Source organism: Asparagus officinalis, chromosome 8, assembly GCF_001876935.1.
Source record: "Asparagus officinalis chromosome 8, Aspof.V1, whole genome shotgun sequence".
Taxonomy (NCBI): Eukaryota; Viridiplantae; Streptophyta; class Magnoliopsida; order Asparagales; family Asparagaceae; genus Asparagus; species Asparagus officinalis.
Genome location: NC_033801.1, coordinates 64,020,342 through 64,031,004, shown reverse-complemented (window position 1 = coordinate 64,031,004; position 10,663 = coordinate 64,020,342). Strand labels below are relative to the sequence as shown.

The following is a 10,663-nucleotide window of genomic DNA, read 5'->3' as shown; positions in this document are numbered from 1 at the left end:
AATCATGATATTAGCAATTAGTAATCACAAATAATGTATATATATTTTAATCAAATATATTTCTTATTATGAAATGAATAACTTTTAATTAATTAAATAACAATTTTATTAATAATATATAGTATTTAAGTAATATGAATTTAATTAATTAATCTCAACATTAATAATTAATAATCACAATATATTGCAATATATAAAAAATATTCTAATCAAATATATTTTCATATGAGATAAGTAGTTTTTAAGAATTAATTTTATTAATAATAAATATTTCATTATACTATAATTAATTAATTAATCTCAGTATTATTAATTAATAATTATAATTAATTATAAACTATTTACTCTTTAAATAACTAATAAATTTATTATTATTAATTATCTGATCAACGGAAAATGAATTAATTAGTCACACTAAGGAGTTACAACAATATGTCCTTTTTGATCATTTAATATTTAACACAACTTTATACGTTATTAGTTTACCAAATACATAACTGCTTATATTTCCTTTTAAGTAAAAAAGGTTTACCAAATAACTTCCTTATTTTCTTACATACTTATAAGAAGTTTTGAGAACAAAGTAACTTATAAGGACTCAAAAAATAAGTAATAGCCTAACATGCTCTAAACCCCAGTGAACTTTCAGCATTTTCCAGTAAGCCTTTATGAACTTTTGAAATCATACTGAATCTCCAATAACTTTTCTATTTACTAGAAACCTGGAATAAGTTTTTGCATTTTTCAAATAACCCCATAAAATAGAACTAGAAAACAACATTAAAAAGTCATTTTGAAAGTTATTGGGGTTTAGTGTAATGTACACAAAAGATATTTTAGGGTTTCCTAAAAAAGTTAATGAGGGTATGGTGCTATTTGAAAGTTCATACGCTTTTGCTGCAAAACGCTGAACATTCGTGGGTTTTAGCGTAATCTTTTTCAAGAGGTGGGTTTGTTAAATGGGTTTAGTGTAATTTCATTTCAAAAGGTGGCTTTAAAAATCATTGGGGTGTCTCTGGGGGTATGTGACAGATTAGAAATTGGTGGGTTGAAAAATAAATGCCGATAAACCTTTGGGTGTCTAGGGAAAATCCCCATTTCTTTTTTCCATTTTTTTTGTATACTTGTGTGGGTGATGACATTCGCGTCAATGGTCCAACTACTATTGCCGTGATTTGATTCCCTCCCTCTACATTATGGCAGCACTCGTTGACCGTCTCCCACTCGAGACTTTGACGAAAAAACAGCAAGCCGCCCCCATGTTTCTCCTTAAAACTGCATGACATTCCTATCCATCAAAGCGACCTTCGGTTGACAAAACCATTAGCTCGATTAAGCCATTATGTAAGGGTAGAAATTTAAAATAAAAAATCTTGTTATAAACCACGGAAAACCAAACCACATGTCGATAAAAGAAAGATTTAGAAAAAACTACTTAGAGAAAATAATTACAGAAACACACATAAAAAAACGAGCTTGATTCAACAATTAATGTTAATACCTATATCGATGGAGTATAACCAAATCACAATTCTATTAATAATCAGTAAAGAGATTAAAGTCAAATGTCTCAAACCCTAATCTCATCTCTTCTGAATATAGAAACTATAAGCAGCTATATATAAGACATGTTTAATTTATAGCGTATATAGGGTTTCTGTCTACTAGGTTGAAATTATAAAAATAATCATGCATTACAAATTGTAAAATTCAATATTTGTTCTCAGACCCTACCATCAGGTAGGGTGCAATTATGTAGTAGTCTAATTTTAGATCTTACAGCCATGAATTCTATATATAAATTAGACTTCACAAATAATATGAAAGTTGTGGTTTGATCATAAGTCTATCATGGTATAGATCGATGTATAACCCATATAATTTTCTACTTTGTTCTCACCCCTTCATCCTTTTTGTATTCTCACATTTGAACCAATTTTCTAGAAGACTTAAAATCCGCCGTCTTTGGGTTACAAGTTAACTAAGTCTTTAGCATAATTTGGGGACAGAATGAAAGGAGAGGGACCAATTAATTTTGGAGTCATGTGGTCTAATATTGAATGATAAGACGAAGACAACAACTGGTTGTGGCTGCTGAACTTTGCATGATGTGAGATATATTCAACTTTCGCAACGTGAAAAGTTCAAATGCTGAAAAATTGGTTACATGAATCTTCATCATGCTCTTAGCTACATTCAACTCTTAGGGAAAGGGAGATTTATTGAACGCTGGATACCTATAAGGGCTTCAAAGACCAAGTGAAAGCAGAGAGCTTTTGTTTCCATATCAATATATCTTCTCTAAACACGTTTATTCCTTAGTTGTACTTTCCAATCAAATTTGCAAGGGAGGTTTTCTCGCCAATATCATGGAGATCCAAAGCACTATTTCTGACGAAGAAAAGGTGCGTGAAACTGTATGTTAAAAGATCGTTTTTTTTTAAATATATTGGTGCCCCGAATCAGCCTTATAATTTTTAAGTATGTCCCAAATCTGACATATTGTAAATAAATCATCTATAAGTACTCATAAATAAGTCCTCCAAATCTCATATATTTTAAATATGTTTCCAAAATCTATAAGTTCTCTTAAATAAATCTCTTTATCTTAAAATTACTATTAACTCCACTTCAAATTAGCTAAATTCCATTAATCTTGCATGCTTTTTCCTCCTCTTTCCTAGATATTTTCTACCAGAAACTCATCTGCCCTTTCCCTAATTTCTATTTGTTGAGAAGTCTTCACACCATATTGCAAGTATTATCTAATTAAGGAAGATGCATGAGGAAAAACTTAGTAACATTTATATAGTTTAGCTAATCTAAAGTTAACAATTTTTAACTTGGAGGGACTTTTTAAGAGAATTGGTAGGTTACTTCATATATATTTGATTTGGGGCTTATTGAAGAATACTTATAGATCGATTTGCGGGACTTATTTAAAATATATGAAATTTGGATGACTTATTTAAAAAATAAGGTAGATTTTTTTTGGGGTCAATGAATGAAATTTTATTCATAATTAAAGTGAGTAGTTATACCATACAACTTGTATCCAAATAACAACCTGGAAACCCTCCATACATGCATGTACATCACTAGTTACAACATCTCAAACTTTTCTTTCAAATGCAAAGGAAGATTTCGATTCAAGACCTTAGAGTAAATGGACATCTTCACCTCTCGGAAGAGGAAATCAATGTTAGTAGCTTTGCTTTGAAAAATTCTCAAATTCCTCTCTTTCCATATCATATATACAGTGACTGAAAGTGCCATTCTTTTAATCTTCTTCAAAAATCCCTTACCTTTAAGGTTGCAGCAGTACCAACTGAAGACATGACTCCAATTACATGACCTCCTAGCATATTTCAGCCAATCCATAACTTTATTCCAAAGTTGAGCTGAAAAGTGGCAATCAAAGAACAAGTGTTGACACGATTCACTTTGTGTTTGGCAAAGAACACATAGATTATTGTTAAAGATCCTCATTCTGCATAATCTATCTTGAGTTAATAGCCGTGAATGAGAGACAAGCCACAAGACATATGAGTGTTTAGGATAATTAAAATCCTCCCATACAGTTTCAGACTAGGTAATCAGAGGAGCTGGATCCACAAGCAACCTATAAATCTGGGAGGTTTGGATTTTACCATTAGTTTGGCACTTATCATTGATGCTGGAAAGATTAGCCAGATTGCCAAATTTGCTTCTCACCATGTCTCTAACTCTTAATAGTTGTTTCCACATCCAAGAATTGGTTGCCTTAGCTTGAACATGCCAAATATCAGACTGTTATAGGTAATTACCATGAACCCACCTAATCCAGAGTAAGTCCTTCTTTAAGTGGATCATCCATAACAATTTTAATGCTGCTGAATAATTCCAAAGTTTAGCAGAAAACAGTCCCAAGCCACCTTTCTTCTTCTCTTGACAGACTTGTGACCATGATACAAGATGAATCTTATGATTCCAGAGGAAATCTGAGCATAAACTATCAATCTTTTCCAAAATTTTAATAGGCAAGATGAATCTTATGATTCCAGAGGAAATCTGAGCATAAACTATCAATCTTTTCCAAAATTTTAATAGGCAAGATGAAGTTGCTAGTCCAAAAAATCTGCTGAGCATAAACTATCAATCTTTTCCAAAATTTTAATAGGCAAGATGAAGTTGCTAGTCCAAAAAATCTGCACACCCAGAATGACAGATTTAATAAGTTGAAGTCTGCCAGCATAGGAAAGTTGTTTCTTCTTTTACCAGTTCTGAAATTGCTCCGAGATCTTGCTGATTAATGAAGAACAATCAAGACAAGATAACCTTTTTGAGATGAGAGGCAAACCCAAGTATCTCACAGGTAGAATCCCTTCAGAGTAATTTAGATGAGAACATAATTGGGATTTCAGATTATCATCAATGCCACCAAAATAAATAGAGCATTTTGGCAGGATTTGCCTCCAAACCAGAAACTTTGCTAAACTCACATAGGCAGCTATGAATTTTTGATATGGAAGTGATATCAACTCTAGCAAATAGTAGAAGATCATCGGCAAAGATCAGATGAGTGATTCCCAGCCCAGAGCACTTTGGATGAAATTTATATGCACTATCATTCTTGAGAACATTTAATTTTCTTGACAGATATTCCATTCCTATCACAAATAGATATGGAGAGATTGGATCACCTTGCCTAAGTCCTCTTGCCCCTTTGAAATAGTCATGTAAGGACCCATTAAGAGATAAGGAGAATTTAGGAGTACTAATACATTCTATTATCCACTTAACCATATTGTTAGGGAAACCCAAGCCTTCTAGCATAAATTTGATAAATTTTCAGTTGATGGTGTCAAAAGCTTTTCTTAAATCAACATTTAAAATAGCTCTTGGTAAAATATTTTTCCTACCATAGTGTTTGACAAGCTCATGTGCTAAGAGGATATTACTGGACATCAGCCTCCCCTTGACTAATGCACTTTGTGCATCACTGATCAAGCTACTAATAACCTTCTGAATTCGACTAGCAATGATTTTTATTACTATACTTTATAGACAAAATTGCAGCAGGAAATAGGTCGGAAATCAGAAGCATACTTGGGATTTAGGATTTTTGGAATCAAGGTTATAGTTGTAGAATTGAGTGCACCAAGGAGCCTTCCAAATTTGAAGAACTCTTCCACAGCTAAATAAACATCCTCTTCAATAATGTCCCAAGTTGATTTAAAGAAGGTTGTATTAAACCCATCTGGACCAGGAGCTTTCCCATCAGGTAAGGAGAAGACTGCATGCTTGATTTCATCTCTTGAAACTGGTAAATTCAGAGCAATTTTTTGATCAGAAGAAAGAGGACCATTTGATAGCACATTAGGATCAGGATCTTCAGTAGTTGTTGATGTTATCCGCAAGAGTTTTTTGTAATAATAAGTAAATTCATTACTGATTTTTGACATTTCAGTAATCCTTGATCTATTTTCTGTGTACAATGATAAGACCCTGTTATGATGCCTTCTGTTCTTCATTAAATAGTGGAACAACTGAGAGCATTTATCTTCATGAAGCCCCCATTTAATATTTGCTTTCTGCTGATAAAAAGAGATTTCACAATTAAGGAGTTTTAGATATTTGGAGGAACAAGTTTTCTCTTTAGAAATCAGGTTTGAATTGAAAGGTTCATCAATCAGCTGCCTTTGTGTATCCTCAAGCTCCTCTTTAGCTCTTAAAGACTTGCTCACTTATATTCATAAAATGCTTTTTGTTTAAGTCCTTTAAAATAGGCTTCAGGCATTTGAGTTTCTGGGAAATCTTGTACATATTGTAACCACTGATATCTTGCTCCCAGATAGATTTAACTATCGGAACAAATTCAGAGTGATTGATCCACATGTTAAAGAATTTAAATGGTCTTTTACCTTCAAAATCTTCATTTCTAATTGATAAAAGGGCAGGGGAATGATCAGAACAGCCAGGTAATAAGAATTCAACTTGACTTGAAGTATAGTTATGTATCCAGACATCATTAACCAATACTCTATCAAGCCTAGACCATATCCTAGTGTTCGCATCTTGTTTGTTGCACCATGTGAAAAAACAGCCTGTAGATTTGTGATGCTTAAGTTGACTTGAAGATATAAACTCCTGGAGATCACAAGTATCAATATCAGAGGTAGGTGCACAACCAAGTTTCTCCTCACCACTCAGAACAGAGTTGAAGTCACCAGCCACTAACCAGGAACCATTAACATGGTTTTTGAATGTTAGAATATCCTACCAAACAGACCTCCTACCCTCCATTTGATTGACGACATATATGAAAATAATGGTACAAGAGAGCCTGCCATCTTTTGATTCAACCAGACAGTTAACATGTTAATCAGAGGAGTTTAAGAATTGGACTAAGAGTAGGTCACTATTCTAGAGAATCCAGATTCTAGCATTATTTGCTTGATGTACATTTGAGATACTTTCTCATTCCTTAGCCACTTTTTTAGAGATAAACTGTAATTTTCCCTTAGCCACTTTAGTTTCTAACAATGCTATGAGAGAAAGATTATACTGACTAATGAAATTCTTTACCATCCTATGTTTAGAGGATTTATTGAATCCTCTAACATTACAAAATGCTAAATGCATTATAGAGATAAACCACCCCTATCAATATTAGAGGGGTCATGACAAAGCACTTACAAAATGCTAAATGCATTATAGAGATAAACCACCCCTATCAATATTAGAGGGGTCATGACAAAGCACTTGCTTATCCAATGGAGAGAAAAGAGAAGCAACCACCCCTATCAATATTAGAGGGGTCATGACAAAGCACTTGCTTATCCAATGGAGAGAAAAGAGAAGCTTGGAAATATGATACATCTGTAGCATTAGTACTTGGAAAAATACTCCTTAGTGTTTTTCCTCTGATAACACTAGTAAATTCAGTGGCATTCACAGATGGAGATGAAAATTGGTGAATACTGGTATTCCCAGGGAAAAAGATCTGCTGATATTCACTGTTTGTGCATGTTTTCTAGAAATTTACACATTACAGACAGGGGATTTTCCACTTGCATCTTCAGTGTGAGTTAGATCTATTGGTAGAGAACCATCAGTGCCATACTGATCAGATTCAATTCAAACGTCCTCTTTTTGAACACAATCACCAATGGAGGATTTTCCAGCATCATTTACAACACAGCTCTGTGCATGTACATCTTTTGTCACAGGATTCTTAGTAATAGGTACCCACTCCTTTCTAAATTTTTGTTTCCTGCAGTAATCAATTGTATGACCAATAATTTTGCAAGAAGTGCACAATCTAGGTTTAAGCTCATATATCACTCTTTGAATATAACTTTCCCCCCAGGCCCTTTTATAGTAATCTGATCAGGTAGAGGTTCTTTTAGGGGTAAATTTACTTCCAATAAGACCCTAGCATAGGTCAATCTCTCCCTTGTAGTAGTGCATTTATCAGTTGTAATCGGATTACCAATAAGGCTGGTAATTTTGCTAATTCCGGTAGGAGTCCATAAGTTTAATTTTAGATTTGGAAATTGCACCCACATAGGATAGCAAACATCCTGAATGTTATCCATGTCTGTATCTGAAGACCATGGCCTCAAAGCCAATGGCCTAAAGTCAAAAAACCAAGGACCAGCTTCAAGAACTTCATTCATATGAGGCTCCATGGGAAAATCAAAAAGAAAAACACCTTGTTTAATCAAATAGACTTTAGGAATAGAGAATTTACGCCAAATTTTATTAACATACATTTCCATAGATTTGAATCTGACATTGAGACCAAATAACATGGTCGATTAAAGCATGCTTCCATAAATTTTCACCCTCACTCCATTCTTCAGTGGAAAATTCACCAATATTAACTTAGGAAGATGTAACAAAATTAAGTTTCAAGCCATTTCCATGCTTTCTATTATCGGCAAATAAACTAACAAAGGATTTTTTGCTTTTTTCATATTTTTCAGATTCAAAAATTTCTTCTTTCCCCTTACTGATAGTTTCCTTTGCTAGATCCAAAACTGGGATTCCATTCTCAACTAGAACTAGATTTTTATTTTCAAAATTATCATTGATTTACTCAGATTCAATCTCAACACGAGAGACGTTGCTGTTTTCAATGGTTTCAGATTCAAAATCCTCCTCCACTTTATCAGACCAAGATTTAGAATTTGAGAGGTTACCTAGCTGGCGTGGAATCAAAACACCAGGTTTGTGCTGAGGTGGAATAGGATCAGAGAGAGGAATAGGTCTGGCAAGAATTTCCTCCATTGGCAGTTTCTTCTTAGCTCCTTTAGGCCTCGTGCTCTCCATCAACGGTGAGCTTGAAGAAGCTTCAACCTCATCCCCTTCATTGGAAACAGATGAATAAACGAACATAGAATTTCTTAACTCAGCTATTGAGACCCTCTTGCTTCCACTCTTCTTCTTCTTCTTCATTGAATCAAGGCGGAGGTGCACAATAGCAAACAGATCGCCTTGCTAACATGCACCTAACAGACCTGCCAAAAAAAAATTCTTTTTTATTGAGAAAAGCATTCTTGAATAGATGTCTAAAAATAAGGTAGATTTGGGGGACTATAACAAAAAACCCTAAACAGATTTAGAAAAGCATTAGTCATTCCAATATAATTCATTGCTCCAATATCTTCTTTTTTTATTTGTTTTTTAATTATGATTTTACATTGGGTCCTTCAATTAACTTATAGCATAAGCTAATTACAATTATTGTACTTTCCTTGCCTTTGGTGTTCGTCCTCCTGCTTTAATTTATAATCAAAGTTATATACATATGTATTCTTTAATTTCTTCACTTCTTAAACATTTTTCCTTTTATTTTGTTTTTTGGCTAAAAAGTTCTGAATTACTTCAATAGCTTTGACGTTTTCACTTATTATCAAAGGAGTTTTCTTAAAAAAAAATTAAACCATGGTAACCCTCTCTTTGTGTTCTTTCCTTACTGAAAAAGAAATCACCAAAATACCATCAAATATAATGATATGCATTTCATTCTCTCAGAAGTCTCTTACCTCCATATCTTCAGATGCAAATGATGGGAGTGGAATTAGAACGTTTGTCACAAGAAAATAAGGAGCTTCAACAATTTATTGATGCAATGAATAACAAGTTCAAGCACCTTCAAGCTTATGTCAACAAGATAATGTATGAAATGGGAAGTCATTCTAGTTTACCCTCACCTGAATTGATCAAGGAGACTCCCATCGAACCTCTGAAGGCAAATACTTCGCATGTTCTAGTACGAACGGGTGAATCTAATCCTTGCTTGGTAAGTTAATTATATATTCGATTGAAGACATTACTATAATCTTAATGCATGTGAAATTTTAAGCTTATATTAATGACCCTTCTCACTTTATTATGGTAGATTGTAAAGGATGGATACCAATGGAAAAAGTATGGGCAGAAGGTTACTAAAGATAACTCATCTCCTCGAGCCTATTTTCGATGTTCTATGGCCCCAAGATGTCATGTTAAAACATCATGGAGTCATGTAATTGATTACTAAGAACTGAATTACCCTTACGTTCCTAGTAGTTACATAAGCACCCAAGATCTTATTGCTATGTTTATTAGTTTATCCATCATGTTAGAAGTTATTTTAGCAGCCAATATCTTATTGAATGTCAATTAGTTCTACTCAAAGAGCTCATAATTGCCATATCACAAACAAAAACAAAGACAAAAAAATGTAGTACATTACCTCATAATGACCTCCATAACATGATGAACAATGGAAAGCAGAACTGTTTACTAAACTTTGGCGGAAGCTTAAACATAAATATGAACCTAATGCTAGTTCATGGATAGTTCTTCCATATGTTGCACCATTCAGTGTTGAAACAATTTCTACTTCTGCTGTTATAGGTTCAGCGATGTGCAGATGACAGCTCGGTTCTTATGGCAACATACGAAGGAGAGCACACCCATCCATTACCTGGGTCTGAAGAATTCAATGGCTCAGCTTCATCAAGAAATAGTGATGGCCAAAGAACATCCTCGATGACCCTCGATCTAAGCTTATGTGGGTATAATAAAGTTGAAAATATTGACAACAACAACGTTAGAAGCAATGAGGATATTGTACAACAGTGTGCTAATCTTCTGACGAGAGATCCAAACACGAGAGCAGCCTTGGCTGGGGCAGTTGCAAAGTATATCCATGATCATCATCGACCAGATAGACGCTGAAGGAGAAAGTTCAGTAATTGTGTTGATTTCTTTATTTGTGAAGAAATGTAAGACATTGAACAAGCTAACTGGGTCGGTGAGGTTGTACTTTTATTAGAAATTTTATAGATGTTGGGAAAGTTATCCATTGCAGAAGAACCATATTGAGCTACTAGTACAAAATTACTAATAACACTATTAGCTGCTGATGGGATCCACACAGTAGAGGTTTACACAGTACGAGTCAGGGATGAAAGTCAGGCTTCGGCCCAAGAATCCTCATGCTTTGCCAAGATTTCCATCGTATCCCAAAAAATATATCTTTATAAAATAAAATAAAATAAAATAGTGGCAAACTAAATGGTGCTAGCAGTGTGCAAAAGATATGACATGGTTCTACTAATATTTTGACCAACATTCTTGAATGAAGACGACAAAAAGGAAATTCTCTAATTAAAGTGGAGATTAGAAC

At 33.8% G+C, this 10,663-nt stretch overlaps 1 protein-coding gene across 1 annotated transcript; it reads left to right on the top strand.

Moving 5' to 3' along the window:
• LOC109822438 (probable WRKY transcription factor 40) lies at nucleotides 2,302-10,319 on the top strand. The gene is made up of 4 exons (XM_020388631.1): nucleotides 2,302-2,405; nucleotides 9,047-9,289; nucleotides 9,389-9,514; nucleotides 9,889-10,319. The coding sequence occupies exons 1-4, from the start codon at nucleotides 2,370-2,372 to the stop codon at nucleotides 10,210-10,212; spliced, it is 729 nt and encodes a 242-aa protein (XP_020244220.1). The 5' UTR covers nucleotides 2,302-2,369; the 3' UTR covers nucleotides 10,213-10,319.

Excerpts from the sequence above, each read along its gene's own strand:
- LOC109822438 (XM_020388631.1), top strand. The coding sequence starts at position 2,370 with ATGGAGATCCAAAGCACTATTTCTGACGAAGAAAAG. Across the intron at positions 9,290-9,388 it reads GTGAATCTAATCCTTGCTTG|ATTGTAAAGGATGGATACCA; the intron begins GTAAGTTAATTA and ends TTATTATGGTAG. Across the intron at positions 9,515-9,888 it reads TTAAAACATCATGGAGTCAT|GTTCAGCGATGTGCAGATGA; the intron begins GTAATTGATTAC and ends CTGCTGTTATAG.